The 25,838-nt window shown below is 41.5% G+C and overlaps 1 protein-coding gene across 1 annotated transcript; it reads right to left on the bottom strand.

Annotated features, from left to right (window-relative positions):
- Positions 1-7,274: 7,274 nt before the first annotated feature.
- LOC109641483 (BMP/retinoic acid-inducible neural-specific protein 3-like) lies at positions 7,275-23,524 on the bottom strand. The gene is made up of 8 exons (XM_020105963.2): positions 23,006-23,524; positions 22,520-22,835; positions 18,598-18,800; positions 16,256-16,473; positions 13,578-13,683; positions 12,918-13,154; positions 10,185-10,407; positions 7,275-8,599 (listed from the first exon to the last, which is right to left on the bottom strand). Exons 2-8 carry the CDS (start codon positions 22,801-22,803, stop codon positions 7,465-7,467), a joined length of 2,406 nt encoding a protein of 801 aa, XP_019961522.1. The 5' UTR covers positions 22,804-22,835; positions 23,006-23,524; the 3' UTR covers positions 7,275-7,464.
- Positions 23,525-25,838: the final 2,314 nt, after the last annotated feature.

Below are 25,838 nucleotides of genomic sequence, written 5' to 3'. Positions count from 1 at the left end.
GCTTCTGCATTCACCAGAAACTCCAGCACCTATTATTTTCCTTCCGTCTCTTTTCTGTCTCTCACAACCCCTGGATGAGTAATAATTTTTTACTCAAGCTGAAGCATCTTCAACTTGTACTAATGAACCTTAGCACTAATTAATGCCCTGTGTCCATTTATGCTGTTCACATCTTCCCAGTGATTTTGTATGAAATGGTGCCACGTCTATCATTCACACTGCATTCTGTCTGAACACACAATAAGTTGGCGAAAGTGTTAAATAAACAGAAGTTCATGACGGTGTGCAAGGCTTTAGACTTTCGACTTTTTGTTTCTTTATTTTGGAACAACAGCACAATATTTATTAAAAAAATAAAAGCCAATGATCTCATCTCTGTGCCCTTCAGGTGATCAGAACCTGGTTTGTCACTTTGTGTGTGCGTGCGTGTGTGTTTGTGAGTCAGCGTGTGCAGCTGCACTAAAGCTCAGTGGCCTTACTTGGTCCACAAGCAAAAGACGCGATGTGCCCGGACCATCTGACTGGATTTGCAGTGACCCAGTTAAGCAGAATCTTTGGCTGCTGCCGCTGTGCAGACAACCTGGCTTTGCTTTACAGAATTTCTCCTAAATTGAAGAGACAGCTTCGTGAGGGACGACACAACAACTTTCAGAGGACATTTAGGTAGCTAGTTAATTTTCACTTGAGGTGGGTTTAGTCACTGGCTGAGTCATCAGGAACGTGACCTCCCTGTGCTCCAAGAACCCTGAGCCTTGGACTGGAATTACAACGACAGTCATTACAGCAACGGCAGACATAAAAATCTAATCGAAACAATTGCTGGTCTATTGATCCTCTTATTTATTCTGCAAGTGAGTGAGTGTTCAGAGAGATGGCTCTTGATTTTCAGACATAATCAGGCTACTTCATCCAGCTGAGGTTTTTTTAAGCTGTCCTGTGGATGTGCCAGGTTTCCCTCAATAATAGGCTGCGGGACTCCTGGCTGTGAGATTGCTGTTTGTCCGATTATGGCAGCTTCTGCTTTCCAACAGTCCCCATAGCCCGAAAGTGCTGATACTGTGTGCTTTTATCAGAGAACTTATTCTCTCTTAATCGCAAAACGGTCTCCAGATGCTTTTTTTTTTGTGCGCGTCAGCCCCAGTTTGATTAATGTGATCGGGGAGTGCTGAAAGTGCTGCCAGGCTCAGAGGTGTCACCCAACACTGCTGAATAAATGAACAGAACTAATTGTTTGTTTATGATTTGAAATATTAATAACGTTGAATATATGAGTCTGTCACTTGAAATCGCCATTTGGGACAAATACGTGCCATGTCTGGTGGAGGCTTTAACAGTAACTGTGTCCACCACCTCGGCATTGGGACACAACTCATTTCACAAACGTTGAGGCGGCATTAGTTGGAGTTTCATGCAATTATACAATTCCCTTAATAAACAGAGAGTGTGTCCATTTATAATTAAAGCAGCTTGTGTAATGTTTGAGGGAAGTTTTGGGGGGTAAACATTTGAAGGGGGAAACTGCAGCGGAGAGATGGCAGCAAAGATAGAGGCTTCTGTTAATGAGATGGTGAAATACTGTCCCACAGCTTACTGCACATTGCACTGCTTGCCTTTAATGTATGCCATTCACACAGAAAAACAAAGAGCAGTGGTATGGTACACTTACATGGCCATGGGGGCTTTGGGTACAAAGCAGAGTGGCTCGGGCGATTATCACTAAGTATGATTGCACTTCAAAGATCATCAAACTCCAAGCTGACAAGTATTCCCAAGCCACTGATTAATGTACTATTATACAGTATATTCAGCTCTAGAGCCACTTGGAGAAAGCATCAGTTTCCATCCACAGTGGGATAATAAGCACAGGGTCCACGCTGTTCTCGTGGATCAGCTGCCTTGTACCTGAAAATCCGAGACTGGGTTTTTTTTGGTCAGATGTGGCAGTTTGGAGCTCTGGTGGGTCTCATCAGGATTGCTACTGTCTGCCTCTCTAATGCTGCCAGTTTAAAGAGGATGATGCTGAATAAGGAGACTAAATCCCAACTCCCTGGTGGTGTGAACCCCAGGCAGAGTTTTGTTTATGCTGTGCTTTATCAGTGATCTGGGAGGCATTGTAAATCCTTTGCATCTCCTCTTTCATCTCTATAAAACACCTTGATCCTTATACTGCGTCATTGCCGCTGCGGCAATAATGAGGGAGTGGAGAATTTGCAACCTTATGGTTGTATTGCATTGTGTATTGCATGTGTAGTTGTGTGTGGAGGGAGGGGGCGGGGGCCTTGCCAGCAGTACTCATTATAGGAAGACTTTATGTAAATCCAAAAGGCTATCTTGTTATTAATCTTGAAGCGACCCTCAGCATTTTATTGTGCTGCACACAGCTCTCAAAATGAAATAAGATGATGCTGTTGATTATGGCTGATAGCAGAGAGCAATAGCCAGGTCTGAATTATTCTGAATCATCTTATCAGTAACTTCATTTTGTTTTATCGCACGATGGACAATCCTCTGGAGTAGCAAAACAAACCAATATATTTGTTTGCAGATGTATAGGCTGAACACTTATATTCAATAGCAGTCACTGCTGTTTAGTTTTTTACTGCTTATGTGATTACGACTCCTCTCTGGCCACATTTGAAATTCTCTAAAACCTGAACTGATATGTTATTTTCCATCCTTTACATTTGTTTTGGTAACGTCAGTCATGATTTTTTTGAAGTTATTCTCTGGTCAAATATTTGATGTATCTCAAAGTCCCAGTAAATGTCGGGGTCGTCACCCTGAGTCCCTGACAGGATTTCGTCATTCAGTCGGTTTCGGTTATTTTGTGCTATTATAAGTGTCAAAAGATGGTCTGCAGTTCATCCTGATTGAGAGGATTTTCCAGCCTGTCAAAAGTAAAATCCAGATGGAAGGACTTAATATTTGCTACTTCTGACATGAAAATAGACCCATTCTACAGATGAATTACTGACACTTTGACTTTCGTATAAAAATGTCAGTATTGCATTAAAAAGCCATCAGTCAAACTCTAAAACAAAGCAGGGCAATTGTACGATTCTGATTAGAGAGGCTGTTAAATATCTTTACATGCCGTGACAGCATATTCAAACAGTGGTGTCAGATCTTATTTGGTTTCCAGGTGTCGTATCACACTGCTGGATTGGTCATGTCACTTGATGTCTACGATAGAACATAGCCCCACTCTTAATTTTCCGAATTAGTACTCCTCATGTTAATTGAACAGGGTTTCAAACGCTCTCATGAGACATCATTTAGTGTTAAAGAATTCTCCAGCTACCCACCCACGTCTCCTTTAGACAAGGTTTTTTTTAACATCCCTGTGGGCATCCAGTTAGGCAAAAAAATACACTAGTGGTAAACTTTTATGATTCAACATTTAAATGTGAAACACATGACTAAATTGAAATGCATTGATCAAAAAACAGTTTCGAGCTCTGTTGCTTTACAGTTAGTATCCAAGCAGAGGCTCCCTCTTGGCTTGTAAATCAAGCTGTCTGGCCTGTTATGACATATCGTCAGCTATTATTCCTGATGCCTCCCTTGGGGTCGTCCTCTCCATAAACTCTTCCCCTTCAATGAGCCCTTGCCTCCCATCACCAGCATGCTTGTTAAACAGACACACACACATTAGTCTAACTCATGTTTCCTCCGAGGCTCGCAACACTTCCAAGCCAAAGCTCCTGCTTATCACTCAGCCTCTGTCCCGTGTGTGTAAGTTCATCTATGTGTGTCACTGAGAGTGTGTGTGGATACGAAGCTGCTTGACACACATTCACACTCCTGCCCTAACCTCCAATAATATTAATAATAATGTTTTGAAGTGTACCTTTTCTTTATCCGAGCATCCTGCCTCTTATCCATTGGTTCTGAGTTAAACTAAACTCATGGGCATTGGCATTGAATTAATTGGCAGACAAGGATATTCTGTACTTTAATAGCAACATAAAAATCATGATGAAGAAGGAATCTTGTAAAAACAATTTCCCTTGCTACCAAGTTGGATAATCACCTCTATTAAGGCTGTAGGGAGAGAGCTAACAGTCAACCACCTGCACTCCTACTTCACCTCCTCTCACCAGAACAAGCCCTGCTCCCCTCTCACTAACCCAAGCAGCTCCCAGCTCTGCCTGCTTCCAGGAGAGGATCCCATGCAGCTAGGTCAGACCTGTCTGTCCTCCGACTGAAGTGGAGGAGTGCCTATACTACTGGTCAGACTGGTCATTTCCTTGTCACATGCTCTCTTTGGCCAAAAGAGGAGGCAGGGGATGAGCAGTGGGGATACTGGTGAGCCGAAGAGACTCCTCTACCACCCCTTGACCCAGAATACATTTATTAAGACAACCTGTGTTGAACAGTCTTTGCTGCTGTTGACTTCAGTGGACTCAAGAGCAGATTATCATATCTTGGATGAAAACCATGCTTCCCACCCCAGCGTTTCTGTCAAGCCTCTATATATCCCCCTAGATGTCAGTGCATTGGACTGAGACTGCTGGCCTGCATCACACACTGTACAGAACCTCTGCTTCTCTTTCTCTTGTAACCTTCTAAAGCAAATCCAATTAAACTTCATCTCATCCAATTCAGGCTCCTTCAGTTCTTGGTTAACATTGGTTGAGACAACATTCCCCAGATCCAGTGGATGGAATCTGTCCTGCAGACATCACTACCTCCTCATCTGTGTCTGAATCCCTTGTCTTATCCATAGTTCCCTCTTAGTAACAGGATCTGTTGGACTCATTCCCATGATTGTGCAATAGACCTACCTCCTGGAGCTTCCTTACCTACCAGTTGGTACAAACCTCTCCCATTCTAAGAATTCCATTGAGACGTAGATCAATTACTTTCTTCCTGCTGGCATTATCCAACTAATCCCCTGGTAGCCTTTCTTTTGAGTCTAAAGAAAGACCACTCTCTGTGACTGTGCATTGACCACTGTGGTTTGAACAACATCAGAAACACATACCCTCAGCCTCTGAACAGCCTGTGTTTTAGCTTTTTCATTGAACCAAAGTTCTATGACAAATTTGAGGAGCATATACAGTATAATCTGGTCCGAATACGTAATGGGGATGATTGGAAAACACCCCTGTGTAACCAACACCCTTCTTATTTGCTGGCTCTGGTCACACAATGCCCTCAGAGAGCATCTTATCCATTTGCTTCCCTTAATGACATCCTCATCCTTTCTCATAAACTCAAGGAACTCCCACCATATTTGTCACGTATGTCAAAGGATGCTGAGGAATAACCTTTTTGCAAAAGCAGAGAAAATTGAGCTCCGTTTATTGGGTTACATCATGTGGATAAAAGAAAACTGATCCTGGAAAGATCCAGGCGGTGGCAGATTGGCCAAAACCAGCTTCAGGGGTTCTCAACCTGACTTAAGTAAAGATCTCCCTTTACTTTTCCCCTTAATCTGTCTGCACCCAGGTAATCCAGTGGGGGGCACACTTCTCGGTCACAGCCTGCCTCTCCTTTAACATTTCTAGTGAACCACTATGGATGCAGCCACTTGAGGATTTGTTTCTGCTGGTACTACATGTGTGGCAGAAAAACCTCTGGTCTTTCTTTCGCCCCTTCACTTAGCATTCAAACCTGCACTGGTTGAACTTATTCCCAGGGTAACAGAGTAATGCATGCTATTGTAAGTTGCATTTCCAAAGCTGTGAACTTTGTGGCTCTGCATATTATTTATTATTTTGGGACTAGGAGACCCGTTTCAAAACAAGAAAATTATATTTCATTTTATTTCAAATTGGGCAAGAGAAGAAGAAGGTGAATGTCCCCAATCCCAAACCTGCCTACTAAACCAGAGCTACTCAGAACAGCAAACTCTTTCTTTTTGTCTCTCCCCCAGACTCACCCCTGAGGTACACTGGACTGTTTCCAACAACACTGAGCTGCATTTTCACACCCAGATGCAGAATATTTGCTTGTTAAAAAGATTTTTTAAATCCCACCAGATGCTCACTGTTTAAACCACAGGAATTAACCCTTTACTGGGACACGGTCCAGATTACCTACCTTTTTCACACATTCTTCCTGCAGTCAATTAAAACGCACAGCTCAAATTGGTAGATTGTGGCATATGAAATGTTACTGCTGCATTTACTATACATACAGCATGCAAACTGCTTTAAAGTAAATTACTAGTAAAACCAAAAAAAGGATGTAAATATAAAATTTATAGGTTGATTGCATGATATGATTAAACTGGCCGATGCTGTGCTCTTGTGATGTCTGATAGCTCAGTAAAAGACATTTAACAGCCTGGAGACAACACAACTGTGCCTTAAAATCAGTCAGTATAATAATTCAATGTTTGATGCTAAAATTTGTTTAGAAATCAATGCCTTAAGCTCAACTTCAAAGTTTGCTGATGTGCCACAAGAACTCATTAAACTGATTTTACTGTAACACTGCACCATGATGCACCATACAGTTAAGTGAGTAGTGTTAGTGGTACGCTCAGCACCTCATCCCACAATCAAAATCCACAACCTTCACATTAGTTCTGAACGATAGCATCAGAGCAAATTGTGTCTGGCTTTAATCTCATGAGAAACATGTCTGATGAATCTTGATGAAGCTACGCCTTTGCTACAGCCTCTTTAGATGCTAGTCTAATCAAAGCCATACCAAGCTGCTACCCTGCGGCTCCACTGTTGACAACCCTCAGGGGATTAAAGCCGATTTCCCTTTTTAGTCAGTCACTCTTGTGAGGGTCCAACTCGCTCTGGCGTTGGGCAAGAGAACTATCCTTGTCCCCGGTACCTCACTTACTGTTGTGTGATGCTGGGCATGTCTCTGCGGTTCCCCAGCTCATCTATCACAGTAACTGTGAATGGCGGATGGAGACGGCAAAGAAACAGAGGAGGGCTGCTCCCGACCCTCCCTTCTCTTTCACTATATACTTAGTAATCTCTGCCAAGGCTGTTCCCTCATCGGAGAATGGAGACCTTGTGTTCTGAGGCTCCAGATGGGCAAAAACAACACAGCACACACCACTAAGCATCTCCAGTGAGATCAACGGTGAAAGTGGGAGACAAACTAGGAAGGCTATGCAGATTTTTTCATGCATGTCAGACTTTTGTGTTGGATTGTATGATAAAAATGTAGCATAACAATATTTAAGGCCCAGACAATCTCAATCAATTTCTTATTATAAACACAGTGTTAAATGCTTTATAAATAATAACTGAGGGTGTTTTCTCCCAGACTTAAACTTGATTATTGCTTGTATAGCAATGAATATTAAATGTAGTTTTAATCCATAAAACTGCAATGAATTTATAAAAACATCAAATTTAATTGCACATTGTATATGTACAACAATGCCTTGAACAACATACCACACACTTGACACATATGGATCCAGCTGACAAAGGATACACGCCTGTCTGTGGCAAGGAAATGGTACAAAACATCAAATAGTGGCCATTAACTACACAGTTTATTTGCCTCGTACTCTACGTAGTTTGGTTGTCTGGCACTGAAAGTTTGCAGGGCAGTGAGTATCCTGGCCACATCTGCGCTGGACAATTTGAGCCTGTGGCGGAGGAGACAAGCGAACAGATCCGCATGGGGTGCCCCCGGAGGCGAGAGCCGGTTAACCCTGTAGCGCAGCTCCACCAGCTGCAGCAGGGCCGAGTCCTGCGATCCCTGAGTGTATGGGTAGTCTATCTGCAGAATCAGGTCTTGGATTGCCTCCGGGTCAAAGTGCACACTGTATCCGAACAGCTGCATGCTGTTCACTTTCATGTAGCCGATGTTGCTGGACGGCTCCGTCTCGTCCTGAGGCTCAAAGTACGCCGTTGTGGTTTTGTTCCCTCCTGTCACTCCCACAGAGTCCCTCATACGGCTCCTCAGGTAGAAATGAACTGTCTCAAAAAAGCTCTTCCATCTGTTTCCAAGAGTCAATGTCCAATTATAGCAGTCCAAAGGGATATCCATCTTGGTCCGCTCCCAGTCTGGGTATCCGTGCTGACCAATCGGCATCGTCCAACTCTCTGAATGGCTGCCCCCAAATGGATTCACAAACAGGGACAGAGCTGGCTCCAGAGTGCTGTTCCTGGTGAGGCAAAACTGGAGGGAGACTCCAAGGAGAATATGAACACGATTTGACTTCACACGGTTGCTCTTGAGGGTGAGCAGCATTCTTTTCCTCCAGGACGGGTCAAACCATGTGTTTATGCGTAGGTCATTGCTCACAAATACAGCATGCAGAGAGATGCGCGGGTCGCGTCGCTGCAGCAGGTAGCGCAGCTCTAGATCCTGCAGGTCTCGATCACTCTCCATGCCGAGGTAGGGGTCCGTCGGATCGGGCACGGCAGGCCGACAGGCTCCCTGGGTCAGTGTAAAGCCGGGGTTGCAGCTTGAGCATCGTGTCCGGTTATCTGTGGAGCAGGAGGCACAGCGGACACTGTCGCCCACGGAGCAAGGGATGAGGCCCTGACAAGGTGGATGGTTGTAGGGGCAGGAGCAGCTGCGGCTTTCGTCACTGTAAACTCCGACCTGGTTGTTCTCACTGCAGTATAAAATGGAAAGGGCATACCGCAACCAGAAGTACAGAGGCCTAAAGGAGAGACAACAGCTGTGTTACACACTTTAAGTTTAAAGCACTCTGTTGTGTCATATTTCTGTCATTGTGTAGGGATGGAAATGTTTTTGCCGAAGATTAATTCTGTCTTTCACTAAAAACTGTTTTGGATTTATGTGCAGCAAAAACAATCAGAGACAAATTCAGACTCAGGTGGAATCACAGCAGCGAAATCAGATCAAAATGAATATTTTAATCTATTGAACCCCCCTTCTGTGGTGCAGACGGGAAGCTATGAGACACACTCACTCACACACACACACACACACACACACACACACACACACACACACACACACACATCACACCCACACGTCGTTTTAATGTCTTTCTCTTCCTGACAAATTCAGGATTGATTTAAAGATGTTATGGCTTGTTTTAAAATGGGTTGGCACGACTTCTGAACACTGAGGTCGACCAACCTGATGCATCTGGATGTCCTGAGAACTATAGGCTTAAAAAAACAGAGGGGACCAGGCCTTTGCAGTGGCTGCATCTAATCTATGGAACAGTTTACTTGTTCTATCTCAACTGCTCCAAATTCTTCTCACTGGCTTTCAATTCCAGTTGAGTTTGAGACCTTGATTGATGATGATCAATGTTTTATTGCTTTTGTATTTAAACCCTTTTTAATATATTGTTTTCATATCATATAGCATTTTCTGCAGTATTATGGTCAACATAACTCACTTCCTCTGTGGATGTTCGTTCATGTTGTGGCTTTTGAATTTGTGTATTCCGATAATGCTTGTGTGAGATGTCATGGCCACCATACATTTAAACATGCTATCTAAATAAACTTTGAATTTACCTGTACAGCACAGTAAAACCTAATGTGAATATGGAAATTAATAAGCAAATAATTAAAACAAAACACAGATAATTTATTTCACGCCAAAAATAATAAATCAACTTACCTGAAAACCACACACTATTACTGAATTTATTTTCTACAGGCAGAGAGGGTGCGATAAAGAAGTGTAATGGCGATGTAGACTGAGGAGGCAGCGTCTGCAGCCTGACTAGCTCACTGATGGATTGTGTCATTTAGTTAATTTCCCTGCCAGAAATAGCTATCAACATAGAGTGTTCATGAGAGAGGCATAAATCCGACTGGAGTTATGACCACAGCGCTCTCTGATATGCTGCAGAAATAACGCGTCCAGGTGGGAGTGCTGCTGAAACAGTGGCTATAACAGTAAATGAATAGATATACTGTAGGCTGAGAGTTTCTCTGTCATGTCCACTGCAGCTGATATTCCTGGATATGATTTTTGAGACGCTGGATTGATTGCAATGCAGTTTCAAGACGGTGAAACGTGTCTGTTTGGCCAAACATGATCCTGTTTGTCTTGGGAACAGAGAGGCAGGTTCGCCCCCGTCAGCACTTTTCCAACTACTTTTCCTCAGTAGCCTTCTAATAAGTACCGTCTCCCACCGCTGCTTTCACCCAGTGCCTGCCGCATAAATCATTTTCATAATTATAAGTTTTGGGGAGCACCTTGGGTTAACAGCCTGTGGTATAAATATTCCACCCCCTTGTTTTCGTCTCGGATCTTACCTCGGCCTCTGCAGGACTATTTTGGGCTGCTTTCGGCACCTCTTGCTGAGGCTGAAGAGCTTGTTAGCGGTGCGGCGAGCTTTGGTGAAAAGCTGGTTGCTCCTGGTCTCCAGCTGCCTGTAGCGCTGGAGCAGGCTGGCGTCTGTCCTCCACAAGTGTTCCACGGCAGATGTGTTTACAGCGTAATGGGTTGGCAGTTTCCCAACAAAGCTTTGGAACTCCTCTGGAAGGAAAAAAAAAGAACATGAATAAGTAAACTCTGCTTGTGGGTATGAGCCGCTGGGTAACAATATCCAAAATAAAAAAAATGCATCAACTTTTCATTGTTTGTCCCAGAAAAGCAAACAGCTCAAGAGAAGACAGCTGCAACCTGCCTAAAAACATGTTGTTGTTATTTAGATTTTCTTCGCAGGGCAGATTACTGATCTCATCAACGTGTCAGAGAACAGACGTCTTTCATATTTTGTTTCCTTAAAAAGATGTACAGTATGTTAATCACCACCTGTTGTCAGCATACGGCACTGTACATCGTCAAAAAGCGAGTAGTCTGTAATTACATGTGAGTGACACTGAAAGCTAAATTGCTATTCTTGCCTCCAGCAATGTGAAAGTAAGATGGGTTGCTATAGTAACAGTAATTACTTGTGTCAAACAAAAATGTCTTTCAGAAAAGTTCCAGGGCAAATTCAGATGGAGGAACTTTGGCACGTCTCACTTCTACCTCAGCTGTATGTCCACATAGGAGCAAACATGACAGCTGTGTACTCTGTTACCAACTTATTTACGCTTTCAAAATTTAAATCCACCAATAAACACAAACCTGAAGTTTTATTGTATGTGTATTTCATTAAAACATTAATTTATCTTAACAAAATATTACAATAATAGTTGTAGACCTTCAATAAAGATGGACGACATGCTGCTCCACTAAAGTAAAGCCAAAGTGCCTCAATCGCCCCTGGTGGCTGGTGGCAGTATAGGTCATAAACCTTGCTTCCTTCATGTCAGTAAAGGGTCATAAAAGGCTACACGTTCAATAAATCTCAAAGGTGGTTTCTGTTTATCTTAGGGAGTTCTTATCATTCTGACACATGTATTTAATTAGTTATTTGATGTTCCAAAAGCGAGGTGAAATGACTCTGGCTCCAAACCACATGTCTGTTTTAATATACAGTCTATGGTAAATGCCCGTTATAGCAACTCTGCCATGTAGTATATAGTATGTGTGTGGTAATCACAGCCCTACTTCAAACTCACTGCAATTACACACTAAACATGGTCATTACAGTAGAGGCTCAGAAAAGGCACAAGTGTTGTTACTTTTTTTGCTCTAATAAAATTCATGCAGACGTCGCTCTTGTCATCTGAGAGATTTAAATATTCATATAACTGTATTTTAGTGACTTAATGTAAAGTGCTAGCTATATTTTTAGGGGAAAAGTCATTTTTTGACTGGTGTTGGATGAGAAGATTGATACCACTCATATCTCTGCATCGTAAAAAGGAAACCTGCAGCTGTCGAGGGTTGTGGCTTATGTGCTGGACTATTTTTACACTTCTGCTTCTGCGAGGAAACAAACGAGAAATCACATGTTTGACATTCACCGTGCAGACAAACACAAGTGGTACAACTCTTCTCATCCAACTCTTAGCAGTAAGGGAAATGAGTATATTTCCTCAAATGTTGAACTGTGACATTAAATACACTTCTTTACGAGTCCTCCTATAACTTTGGTGGATGGGAACAGATGGATGTCTATAAAAGATCTGTGTACTGTCACACACTGCAGCCCTGAGCTCCTTGAGGGGAACATTGATTTGACACAATGACTGACAGGTCTCTTGATTCAGTGTCTGGCAGCTGCCTCAATCTGATGGCCAAGAATTAATTTAGAACGAGAACAAACATGTGGTTTGATTCATCCATGTTTAAGTTAATATTTGTTGTTAAATATACTGCTACTGCTACAAGTACAACAACAAGTACTACTACTACTACAACTAATATAAATATGAATAATAATATTAATTAATTAATTTATATTTTATAGTAGTAAACATTAAATGAATGCAGAACTTCAAGCTTTTATTTTAAGAATGTTTAAAGAAGGCAGTTAAAAGCTGGAACATATGGAATAAATATCAGGCCACTTTGGAGAAACTCTATAAAGACAATGCTGCAGTTTGTAAGAAGGAAAACTAAATAACATTGGTAGAGATTATTATTATTATTATTTTTTGCCCATCAAAAGATTATGCAAGGTTCCAAAACTAGATTTCAATCATTCAGAACAGTTTTTTAATTTCAACCTCTTAATGGCTTTTTTCAGTAAAGGTATATAAAAGGAAAATAAAGGTATTTATCATATATAACTGATGTAGCATGACTGACCTCAGCTGGTAAGTCATTCCAGAGTTTGGGGGCTTGTTTTGTAGAAGCAAGACAGTATTTAGTCACCAGCCAAGGATATAATTGAAAAGTATTTTTTTATTGTTGTTTTAAAGACTTCAGCTTTCTTCTGTCGTAAGCTCTTTATTGCTTCATCATTATTCTGGTAATTGTCCAACTTGAAGATTATCATCTGATCGAAGATGGCGTGCAGGCTTAGAAAGTTATATTTAAATATCACCTGCATCCTAAAATTCAGTTGTTTTGAGGAAGATCTTAAAAGCCAGTGGTCTGTGTGTTTTTGAATGCAAAATAAAAGTTTAATTTCGGAGGGTCTAACTCACCAGATTCCTCAAACTCCTGGTTGGTCAGCCTCCAGGAGTCTCTGATGCGCAGCAGGTTGTTCTGCAGTGTGTCCAGGTCAGAGTGAGGACAGTTACACCGAGGAAAGTCCACGCTGCACTCACACCAGCAGTCACTGTTCCGGCAAACAAACCGACCCTCTGATTTGCAGCCGATGTAGCTGAGAGCCGCCTGAATGAAGCGGGTCTGTAAATAGCCGGGTAGGATGACCTGCAGCCCTGTGGACCGTGAAATACAAGATCACGTCAGGCTCGAGTAAAATCCACAGTGGCCAACAGTCTTAAAAAATGACTTTCCTTTGTTAAATTGAAACTATATTTTTCGAACCCATTTCCAAGGATTTATGTTTTCAAGAATAAAGAATGATCTGAAAGTGAAATCAAGGCAGAAAAGTTTTCAGATATGAACAGTAACATTGATACTATTGGTCTTTGCAGGAGAATTTTTAACAATAGTTTGAAAAAATCCCAGTATACTGTGTACCTTAAAGGAATAATTATCGTTCTTTGTTTTCATTGTGAGGGTTAGACACGTTTGAAACCAATATTTGGTGCAGGTACAATTAAATATCTGGATTTTGTGAGAACAGACAAACTCAGTAAGATGTCATCCCTATGATTTAAGCAGCATATTTTTCATACCTTGTAGATGAACCTTGTTTTCTGGACTGTGAACCAGCACAGAGCTGACTGTGTCCAAATTGTCATAGTTGCTGCATCCGAGTGGCCCAGTCCTGGTTTCTGTCACCTGCGAGGACGTGGAAAGAAAACAGTCAAGTATAAATACATTGTCTGGTGTTTGTGCCTTTTTTTAAATAATTTTGATGTCAAGCTTAGTTTTGACTCGGAAAAACAAAACAAAGGTGTTTTTATGCTTCAAATGATTTGTGAATGCTGTGAAGTAACTGTGGAGTAATATTGAAAAAGTCCTCAATTAGAACGCTTTTTTCCTCAGACAGAATAATTGGCTCTGATTTGACAGGACAAATCAACTTCAGTCCAACTAAGAAACTTTAAACTGATTCACTTCCATGCTTATGTGATTTCTAAATTCAATCAATCTCCACGTCAAAGTTTGAAATATTAACTAGCTTGAGTATTTGCAAAAATGTATACTCCGAGTCCATCCAGGTTCTCACCCAATCCCCAGTACCATATGTGATGTTAATGACTGACTGCGTACGGCAGGTGCTGCTTTACATCCAACATAAAATGCAATATTCACCCCACCCCCGACATCCCGACTCCCACCTCTGTCTCTGACTTTGATAGTCGCTGTGCCTGAACACTGTGCACACTGCAAAGTGTCAAATGTATTGAAGTCAGTGTGGGCTGGAAATTAATGGAATTCATATATTTAATCCATCAGGCTGATGCATAACCAGAGGAACACGTTTTCAGTTTGGGGGGAACTTGTCTTCATCAGCGACTACTGACTTTAGAATCCACATTTGCCCCTCGGGCTGATTAATGCTTACACTCTAATAGCCACTTCAGATGATAAAATGGATGATTGGTGTTTCAAACTATACAGGATGCAGGACTGCTGCTCCGGCCTCCTTCTTTCACTCCTCTGCTCTTTAAAGATGAAACCCCTTATCTTCTAATATTGTTTTTCTGCGGCAGAAACAGTTAGTGGATGGTTAGCAAAGACATGTTTGAGCATCTTGCTATTAAAAATAATGTATTAAACAGATTCTGATACAAATCAAATGAGCTTCTACTTCCCAGTTTTTCTGTGTTGCATGTTGAGGAGAGAAAAACAGCAGAGACACATTTGACAGCATTGTTTCTCCCCTGCAGCTACAACAGGTGAATTTCTTGGTGTCGGGCCAATTCTGTAAACAAGCATTTGTTCCTAATCCTACCTGGTGAAATAACTTATGGAAATAAATTCCTTGAGCTCCATCTGTTTGTTCACGTTATCTTCAACTTGAACTACCAGAGTGTTAGAATTAAAAGTTTGCTCTAAGTACATTTAAGATTATTTTGAAGTATTTTCTAATTATACTACATGTACTTTAATTCTGCTACAGCTCAGAGAAAATATTGGACATTTTGGGGTTAAGTTAATTTGAGACTGTAAATTGGCTGTAGGTGTGAATGTGGGCATTAACTGTTTTTTCTGCGATACGCTGGCGACCTATCCAGCCTGCACTTCGCCTCTCACCCAGTCAGCTTGGATTGACTCAATAATAGTCAATTATTGCTTCAATAATATAGATCCGACACTGATTAAGGTTACTCTGCAAAATGCTTAGTTACTTTTCTGATACATAAAAAAAAGTGTTTTGTCCTCCATGTGTAAGCTTATGCTAAGTTGTTACATCTTGTTGCATTTATGTTAAATTTTTAATATAAAACTTTTACATGTAACTATTTACGTTTTTTTTTCTGTATTAGAAATTATGTCAATACTTCTTCCAGCACTCATCTCAGTCCATAGTTCAAACTAGATACACATTTTTGCATATTGTCAAAGTTATTAAGGCTTGTTATTATAAAATAAAAATGAGTAAATAGGGGTGGGACAAAATATCAATACTGCAATATATCATCATGACATAAAGTTATCCGTGTGCTGCCACCAAATATCGATATTTAGTTAATTAGTTACAGTAGATATAACATTGGAATGATGGCACATGTAGACATTGACAAGTTCCAGTGTGTTTGTTAAAGACTGAAGAGGCACAACGATACAACTTTAAACACTATCTTGCACAAACTAAGATGACACACAACTGATTAATCCACAAATCCTGCACTTTAAGGGTATTTTGTTCGCCAGATATCAAAATGTATCCCTATATATTATTGCTGAATCACAGTATTGCAATGTTATTGTTGCTGCGCACCATATAACTTACATTGTCTCATATCACAAGTTACCCAAGAAATGCAATTTCTCCCCCTAGTTGTAAGCCTCACCAATGATAGGTTAACTTAAAAAGTAAGATATGATATCAAAATATTAAATCATAAAGAAAATAATAGAAACACTACAAACATCAGCTCTATCTAAAGTTAGCCCAGTGATGTGCCCTGGTAATGTGAATGATTTATAAGTGCATTTGTTTACTGATCGAGACAAAAATTATTTTCTGTCCCTGGCAACTGAAAAATTCATTCATCCATGTTCAGTGTCCTCAGCTAAACCCACAACCAGACCAGGCCATGTGAATTCTTAGTATCTTACCATTCCCATGTGTAAATGTCGTGGGGTTAACAAACCACAACACTGCAGGGAAACATCTCTAATGCTTTCAGACAGTGAGTTAATCTCCCATCTGACTGCTGCCGTATTAACTTCCACGTACCCTGATGGCGGTGGATGCGATCTGGAGGTGGTGCAGCCTGCGCAGGGTGCTCTCTCTGTCAGTGAAGTAGGAAGCAGCCAGTTGGTGAAGGGCTTCCAGGGTCACCGTCACCGTAGTGCTGGAGTTCCTGTTGCTGCTACTACTGATCTCGGCCACGGAGGGCGAGGACTCCTGGCTGAGCTTCCTCTTGTCCACGAATATAGTCAAAGACTCCTCCCCTGGTGACAGTCGGGCAGAGGGAATGAGAGCTTTATTAGCTCTGACAGAGCAGCACTAATCACCTTTCATTAGTATCTTCTCAGATCAGATATAAAAGCACAGTAGTGATTAAGTGCTGTGGAGAAACTGATGGTTTGCATGATTGGAGGAAAAGGCACAAACAAGGTCTCTGCGTCTATTAAACTCCTCAGGAGCTTATTCAAGATCATCGATCGAGTTCCCTTAATCACTTTCATCTGAATTACAATTGTGAAACATTAAAAGAAAGTAGACTAGTAGTTTCTAATATTATAAATATTAAATTACTAGTATAATCAACACAGTCATCAAGGTTTTTTACACATTTAACATTAAATATTCAGTTGAATAGAAAACCCTCACTTTGAGAACTCATTTGTGTACTTCAGGCATTTTACGTGATTAAGGGATGTGATCTGTGGTACCATGGATACGAAAAGAAAGCAACATTGATTGGTAGTATAACTTTCAGTCTTTTGGAATTAGTAGGTCTCGTTTTCATTGCTGATAAAGGTCCCGGTCAGGTAAACCTTTCACAGCTGAAAGTCAGAACCAAGCTTCATGTCATTGTTATATTAATTACATTTGATCTGGTTAGTTTTGGTTTCACATCACGTCCTGTCATCATCACCTCCATGGGGAGTACATATACATACATATAAAGGGCAGAGAAAAAACAGTATCGTTGGAGGGGATTCTGAAAGCTGTTTATTTTCTTCTGCTATTGTTTAATGTTTTTAACTTTTGGCAATTGGTTCAAGAGTCCGAACTATCAAGAAAAGACACTTATTATTTTGGATCGCACTAAACAGACAAGTCAGAACGTCCAGACTTAACAAGGTAGATGTGACAGTGGCCTTAGGGTGTTTCATACCTACCTTGTCTGAACCAAAGTAACAGGAGTGAAAGAACCACTATCCGGACAAATGGACCAAAATTTTGTCCAAACAAAGAAGGTGGTCTCGGATCGGATCAAACTGATCCATAGTCTGGTTCTTTCTTTTTTCAGACTTTTGAACCAACTGCAGGAAGTTGAAACAGCATTGACCAATACCAAGAGAAAAAGAAGTGGAAGTGAATCACAGTCTTCTCTTCCAATATAATGCTTTAATGACGAGGATGTTTGTTTGGTGAATTTGAACTAGTGTCGAGTGCTGTGCCTGAAGTTGGTGATGCTGGTAGTGATGCTATGTTGATATTACAGTGGCAACCAAATTAACTGATTTACTCCATTCAAACACATGGCAGTCTACAAAACCAATCAATGTCAGGTATAGATAGACGATACCGGCTCGACTGTAAAGAATGTAACAGATAAACAAGCCTTGGTTCTGACTTTCAGGAGTCATAACGTCCTTACAGAGAGGAAATCAGAACAGGGCCATCCACTCTGACTCAGACATCAGCTACCTAACTCAAAGTTGGAACATCTTGTACCAGCAAGGGATCAAGGGTTGTTCCAGCATTATTAAAACTTTCTTTGTTTTTAGTTTTGTTTTGTCTGCTGTCTGAGAAAATGATTGTATTTGTTATTTTCTATGATGGATCTCTTCCTGAGAGATTTTTGAAAATGGTGCAACATAAAAATAAGTTTTTTTTTTTTTTTTCTGTGATGCCGAGAACCACACTGTATGATTATTTTTGTCCACTTGTGGGAATGAGATCAAAACAATCTATACATCAAAATAATGCTGGATTGATACCATAACAGTTTTCAATGAAAAAGCAGACCCACGCTTTCAGTTGTTCTCATACAGTAAACTTTGCTTTCATGGTTTATTAAAGACACAAAAGATGAGCCAATTGTGTATGAATGATAGCGTTGTACAACAGCAGCGACGCTGCCTTTAAGGAAACCTGCTTTTTTGACAGCCAAGCAAAACATTAAATCCATCTTTTTTCGCCTTTTCCAATTTATTTTTTTTCCACTTAACCAGAGTGATTTTTATGAGCCAAAAACACTGATCCAGAAAAAAATTATTACATGCTTTGTTGTTTAGAAATCAACAGACGGATAAATTGGTGAACCACACGCTGGAAAGAAAAAACACATTAGAAGCGGTGTGAATCAGGTTCGCTTTGAAGCTCGGAGTACTTTACTGTACCTCCCAGAGTGGCGGAGAGGAGGAGGTGGGTACCATACTTCTTGATTAGACTCTCTGTAATGGCCTGGAGGGTTGGCCGCCTCCCCAGCTGGCGGATGGAGTGCATGAAGTCAGGGTCGAGGGGCAGAGCCAAACCTCCACTGCCACCAAAACTGTCCCTCCTCTCCACTGCCAGGCTGTTGACCTTCCATCGACCAAACTCCCTGGCAACACACACACAAACACACCAAGACACAAGCACACAAAAAGTGAGGCAGATAATCATTTTGCTCAATTGAGGGCTGTGTACAAGGCCCCCCCGCTGCTGTCTAACAAGGTGTGGTGGAAACACAGGAGTAGGTGAATGTGTTTTACTTCTGTGAGGCACACACTGACCACACTCACACACACACACAAACACGTGATCATACACTTATGTAGCTGTGTTGTTCAATCCCCTGACGATCTCTAATAATATGCATCGTATATTTATATATACGAGAACCCTCTTTTTTGAAATACCCAGGGAGTACATGATTAGCGTGGGCTTGAAGTCAATCAGGTTGTGGTTAGTTATTTATGTATTATTATGTAGATGTTAATGTGTACTCCTCTTGGGAATTAGGTATAAGTATATTGTATGGGATAATTGGTGTCCAACAACTCTGGGTTTAACAAATGTGTAATATATGGTTTGTAAATGTTTAGGTTTGATTTCTCTCTTGCTGCATTTGTAGTACTGTCACCTTTATTTCAAAACTGAGGTCACGTCCCTGATATTCACCTCCGGGAATAGCAGCCTGATAAAAAAAATTATTCAGGCTGAATCCACAATTTTTCTAGCAGAAAGCAGTTTCCCACTATTTCATTTGTTTCCCCTGCCAGAATAGAAAAGATCTGAAAATGCAATGGACCATCATGTTGTAAAATTAGTATCATTATGACTGTTGTGTAGTTTTCTATCAACTCAGTTGGAAAGAAAAACAGAAAAAAGGTTCTAGATAATTTTTTTGAGCGTTTTGTCTTTATTGAGTAATCATGAGACCAGTAGAGAGAATGCTGGAAGACGCACAGTGGGAAGTTTTCTTTCTTCCAGAAAGTTACATGAGGGATATTGCTCTTGTGTCAGTTAAATATGTAGATACAGATAACAGCTGGTAAGCTAAGCATTCACTTCATCCATCCATTCATTCATTCATTAGTGTGTGGGCTGATTGATGGACTTTGTTAACATTAGACACATTTGCATGAACACCAACAGTCTGAATAAAACAATGCCATGTAGACAGCAATTTCTGATTAACTTAACCTGAATGAGGTCATAGCCTTCATAAGCAATTATCAAATAAAGACATGTGGAGTATTCTGAGCATTATGTGGAAATGTATATGTCTTTATCTCATTTTAAAGTCCTACTGGAGTTTTCACAGCATTTTGCAACATTGAGATATGGTATTTACCAACTGCTACATAAGACTATGCTCTGCAACATGTAAACAGAAATATGAATGTAATATTCTATTAGTATCTTATGTAAATTGTTTCAAAATACCGTTGATAGTCGTAATATTGCTGTCCATGTAAAGTAAGTCAGTGCTGTCCTGTTTCTCCCTATCAACCTTCTCATCCAACCAAAGAGAGCCAATTAGTCCATTTCCCAAAATTGAAACTGTCTTTGTAACTGAAATATACCGTCTTTCAATATGATTATTATTGAGTCAAAACTCACTCGTGGTTGAAATGGTCTCGTGCTGACAGCCTGTCATAGCTAGAGGTTATTGAGTATTCTGATGATACTAGAGATTTGCATCATCAAGCATAGTCATTCATGATTTCCCCCCTTATTTATTGTCAACCAAATTATAATCCTCGCGTTTAAATTGTCTTTCCATTTGACCTCTGGAAATCACAGAAGCTCCCTGAACCCCTGACTTAGATTCAGCCTTTATGCCGACTGTTGTTTCAACCAGTTTATCACAGCTTTATATAAATATTACCTGCTTGAACCAGAGCATATTGAGATGCAACGCAGTGACTCCCACAGCTACAGAAAGGTGCTGAGCCAAAATAAAGGCCCACATCATCAGCTGCCATTATTTGTTATCTCGTGCCCTTTGGACACAAGCCTCGCTCAACTCGAGAGCTACAAAAGTAGCTCGCTCTGTTCCTCCCTCCCTCCGTAGCATTAGCTAATATCTACCTCTCCCACAGGGCTGCCTGCTGCTCTGTGCACTTCCCTCGACTTCTGGGAGGCAATCAAATCACTGCCATGAGGAAAAAACGATCGACAGAGAAATAATTGGGGAACCGGAACAGTGTGGAGTGTGTCATTACAGCCAATCATCATAACGAGAGGACAGGCTGAGTGTCCATCCCTGGTGGACAGATGGGCACTGTCGATCCAGCCTGGGGTTTAGCTTACAGCTATTTCGCCACTGATGGCAAATGGAGGAACGTACATGGGTATCGTAAACATGAAGGTTTACTGTGTGTACTGTCTGTAAGTAATCAATATTGATCCAAATAACTCTTGGAGGCGGAAGAAAAGTAAAATCAGCAGTTATGAAGAGCAAATGGACAGTTTAATCACATCCTGTTGCATGACTGATAGCTGTGTGATATTGGTGGTGGTGTTATAGCTATTACAGAGGTCAGAGGGGTAGAATAGCAATGTAGGTCCCTGGGCTATTTAAGAGCGCAAAAAAAAATATGGAGCATCTGACACTCTGAGGACTGTAGAATATATTTGACATAATTCTAGGTATAAATGCCGTCAGTGTGTCTACAGCTTATTATTTTCCTGGTTATCTATACAAGACAGATGGAGTAACTAAAAGCTCATCCTTAAAACTCTTGATCAATATTTCTTGAAAACAGCCTCTGGGATAGAAATGTGAGCAGGCAGTTTACAGGTTGCAAGATCGACTGCTGGAGGGTAAGACGCCCTCGAGAGATGAGATGTCAGCCAATACAGATGGTGGCTGCATCCGACCATCCAAGCTTTTTGTCACATCCGGTGATTTTTACTAATTATTGAACAGGTTTTTGGGAAAGAAGAAGCTTACAGTCAGAGGGGACTGTAGAGACATTTATGTAGCAGGTCTATTGAAAAAAATGATGCAGGTGTCAGTAGGAGATAAACACCACAGCCTAAAAGATCCCTCAGAGGAGATAATGGACCAACTGATTTATAGATGTGGAGAATGAAGTATTTTTTCACTTTGGTTAACTCTTGGCAATGTCCAGCTGAGAAAGAAACATAATCCCAGGCCTGAGGCATTGATAAATCTCACTGGACTGCAGGAGCAGCAACACATAACACCACACATTGACTTCTGACAAAGTCACACACACGTGTAACATCTGATTCACATGTAAGACTGCACAGAGCGGCATGCTGTGCTCCTCGTATTTGCAAGAAAGCAAGAAAACCATTGTAAGCCTCTTACGACAGATGTGCAGAGACAAAGACAAAGACAGTGACAGATAAGTGCCGTTCAGGGACACTGCAGATCATCAGTGAAAGGATGTCAACTGTCCACACACAGCGATGGGATGAACTCCAGCTGCAGGGGTCACAGTGAGACACCAGCAGTAACACAGTTATAAAATGAGAAAGGAAGGGAGGAAATGTAGTTCCACTGACAGATCAGTGAAGACAGGGGCGTAGGGTGCAATTTGGCTTTGCTACAATGGTTATTTCAGCTCATTATCTTCTGACTGGTTCTGTGCAGGTGTTAAACCTGTGAGGGCACGTTTTTCAATCCAAACACAACAGAAGCTGCATTCACTGATTAGTTCCTCTCTGGTTTAAAGTGCTCATCAGTGAAATTATCCAATGGCATGTTTGGATGAAACCTGCAACTCCTGAGAAGCATACTAAATACAGGCCTACAGAATAATGATTGAAAAACACATCACACAACTATAACATCCATCTCACCTGTAGATCTTGTATCTGGTGCTGAAGCCCTGCTGGTACCTCTCCGCAGCTTCCGTGAACTCCAGGGACTGATGGAAAGGCCCTTTATCGGACAGCAGCCAGCCCAGGGAGCGTGACGCGCCGTCGCTTTGTCCGGCGGTAGCGGCACGGGCTGCGGCTCCGGCTCCAGGAGCGGCGGCGTTGGCGGCGGCCCCGGAGGTCCAGCAGCAGCAGAGCCACAGGCTGAGGGCCGCCCCCTCCCATAGCAGAGACAGCCGCTTATGACTGATCCTCTGACAGCTCATGCTTCACCCAGCGACACCTCATTCTCTCCGGACTGGAAAGAGGACACATGCACCAGTGAGACATGTGCCAAGGAGGATGTAAAAGTGCAATGCGTAGCGCAGAATTTGGAATGTTCAGAGTGGATATTTCTTTTTTAAGTAAATCATTTAAATATAGACTAATTGCATGATGTTATGCTTTCTATACCACAAATACACTTACCCGATTTGGCTATGAGAACCAAACGGTGCGCTCTCAAGGATGCGTGAACTCTTCCGATCTTGCGCGCCCTGCGAATAAAACCTCTCCCGTTCAGCGATCCGACTGAATTCATGAACTCGTGATGATTTCTTTCTTCAACTTCAAATCCGCCCGTCGCTCAACTTTGTTCCGGGAGACGATTCATCCTCCTGAGTCCGCGCATCCATGCGCTCTCTCCCGGCGTGGAGAAGTAAGTTGCAGCAGCTGAGGCGCGGACAAAGCGGAGTTCACTCTGATTGTGTCCAGGCGCTCAAAGATATTTCCAGAGATTGGATGCAGAAGGTTGATCCCCCCATCCCCATGTGTGGAATTCCCTTAGTGCGCGCTCCTTAAAGTGGCTGCTTTAAAAAACAATAAGGTTAAATGTTGCATGTGAGCTGAGCTCTTGCTCCCCCTGTCCTCTCCTCTCTGCGGAGCTGCTGGATGAATGAGCGCCTGCTGCAACACAGAGAGCTTTTCTCCCCCCTGTTTTTTTTTCCAAGTGGGAAAGCAAGAGGGCGAGCAAGTGCATGATGATGAGGAGGAGAGTGATGTTTACCCCATATGCAGCCTGAGTGCAGGTTTTTAGCACTGTGCATCAGGGATGTTGATCATTAACCATTACCTACACGCAATTCATCCTCATTATCCCTGTATTCCTCTCTCTGTAAAAGTGGCACATTGAAAGTGTTAAAAAGAGCTTGATAATAGTATAATTATCTGTCAGTGTGTCTCCCCAGTGTTTTTTCCTGCTCCTTTTATCGTCTTGTGCAGCAGCAGCAGCTTTAAAGCTCTGCAGCTTGCACTGCTAAATGGCCTACATCGACCTATGATGACATTCACATAGCTGGATTTACCAGTGTAAATAATTATAGGCCATTATCTGAGAACAGGTTTCTTGGATGATGTGATTCAAGTTCAGCAGCGCACTTAGTTTAGCATCTTAAAGCCACTTAACAGTAACAGTTTTTGCACATAAAAAAGGATGCTTGCAAAAGTGATGTTGGACCTTAAACTCAAGGAAATAATAAACTTTAAACGCTCAACATTTGAGTGTGAACTCTGTGATAGGCGAGGAGCAGGTGTAGGAACAGATGCTGATTTGATTCACCCGCCCACCCTCCTTCCTTGAAACAACATCACAACCACTTGACACAAACTCCCAAATCTTTCAGACGTATGAAAGCTGGATGATGTTGTAGAGGAACGTTGGCTGCCATGAGCCTTCAAATTATGGTGAAGATGGCAGGGACACAGATCTATGTGTGTGTGGGTGTGTGTGTGTGTGTGTTTGGGGACGAGGGTCGACAGGTACAGCAGCAAATCTCTAATTAAACTAGTTTCTGCTCTTCAGGGACAACCACAAGAAAAACCTACCAGAGCACAGACCTCTGCCAAGGCCCAACAGTCCCCTTAAGTTTAAATCACGTTGCATTCAATTTCACACACTCATATCTCATAGACTCTTAGATGTCCTCTAAACATGCATGATTTTTTTAACACCAAGGTCAATTAATTGTTCTGAGAAATCAGTGAGAATGTTGAGAAACAATAAACACTCTCGCAATGTTAAACAAAGTGATCCGTATCAAAACATAATAGGTTTGTCCCTGACCAGCAAAACATCCTTTCACCAAGTTTCTTGGAAATCTGTTCTGTTTTTTTTGTTTAATCTTGCTTACAAAGAAACAGGCAACAACAAATTAACCCACTAGAATGCCACTCAGTAGGGTGCTTCGCCAAAGCCCAACAGTCTCCTTATGACGGATGATTTTGATCTGCACCAAATTACACACACATAAATATCAATCCCCAAAATATATATGTTTTTTTCATCCAGATCCATGAATTATTATCTGAGAAATCAATGAAAATGTTGATATCTGCATCCGCACCAAAATTGAATGGTTTCTAACCTGATACCTTATCAGTTCTGCAAAACTCTTGCTCACAAACAAAGACAGGGACAGGGGTGGAAATATAGCCTCCTTGATGGAGGTGATAAGTTGAATTTTTAACAAAAAAGTTGTGTGAAGTTGGAGCTATAACACTTTATATTTGCTGAGTCTTTTGTCCTGCCTCTTCAAGGTAGCTTGTCATTATGCTTGAAAACCTGATTGACAAACGCCTTCCTGTGTTAAATGGTGTGTGAGGAGAGTGTCTGTTATCCATGATGGAGTTGAATCAATAGTCTGATTCTCTTTTTTTGCTTTAACGATATTTGGCAAGCGCCCCTCAGGAAGCCAGGGGATGTTTTTTTCCTCTTCAAGCACAAATTAATAGAGTCAATTCAATAAGGGGAGGTCACATCTTCAAAGCCCAAATAGCTGTAGTCACCATCAGACTGTTTGGATCAGCTGAAAAACACTTTCAAATTCAAAACAATTGAGCCAGTGTTTCTGGTATTCTTCCAACAGGAGGATTTGCCTCCCCAGGTATCTGATCTTGTCATTCGGGACATCTGTAATGATGGGAAGCCTGTGTTTGCTTGTGCAACAAAAGGAACACATTAAATATTCCAACTTGTAATTTGCGCGGAGAAAGGATAGGAGAAATGAAGGAGGCTAAATGAGCTTTTCCCTCTGGGCTGCAGACTGTTATAGTCTCTTGAAATCTGGGTCTTTGTTGTCTGTGCGCTGTAATTGAAAAGTTTCAGCCCCTCGTTTCTCTCCCTTCCTTCCATATTCCTTTAGCTTCCTCTCACTCTCTCTATCCTAGTTTCTCCATCTGACATCCCCAACTTGCCTTCCACCACCCCAACCAGCAGTCTCTTTTTCTTTCTCTTCTTTTCAGTCTCTCTTCTTCACCTCTCTAT

The sequence above is a fragment of the Paralichthys olivaceus genome, chromosome 16 (assembly GCF_024713975.1).
Source record: "Paralichthys olivaceus isolate ysfri-2021 chromosome 16, ASM2471397v2, whole genome shotgun sequence".
In the NCBI taxonomy this organism is placed as follows: Eukaryota; Metazoa; Chordata; class Actinopteri; order Pleuronectiformes; family Paralichthyidae; genus Paralichthys; species Paralichthys olivaceus.
Note: the sequence above shows the minus strand (reverse complement) of the source record. Positions and strands in the feature narration are given on the sequence as shown.

What these genes read in the sequence shown, in the direction of transcription:
- LOC109641483 (XM_020105963.2), bottom strand. Translation starts at nt 22,803, where the DNA reads ATGAGCTGTCAGAGGATCAGTCATAAGCGGCTGTCTCTGCTATGGGAG. An exon ending in ACCAGATACAAGATCTACAG is followed by an intron (nt 18,801 to 22,519) that starts GTGAGATGGATG and finishes GTGTGTTGCCAG; the next exon opens with GGAGTTTGGTCGATGGAAGG. An exon ending in CCAGGAGTTTGAGGAATCTG is followed by an intron (nt 10,408 to 12,917) that starts GTGAGTTAGACC and finishes TTTTCCTTCCAG; the next exon opens with AGGAGTTCCAAAGCTTTGTT.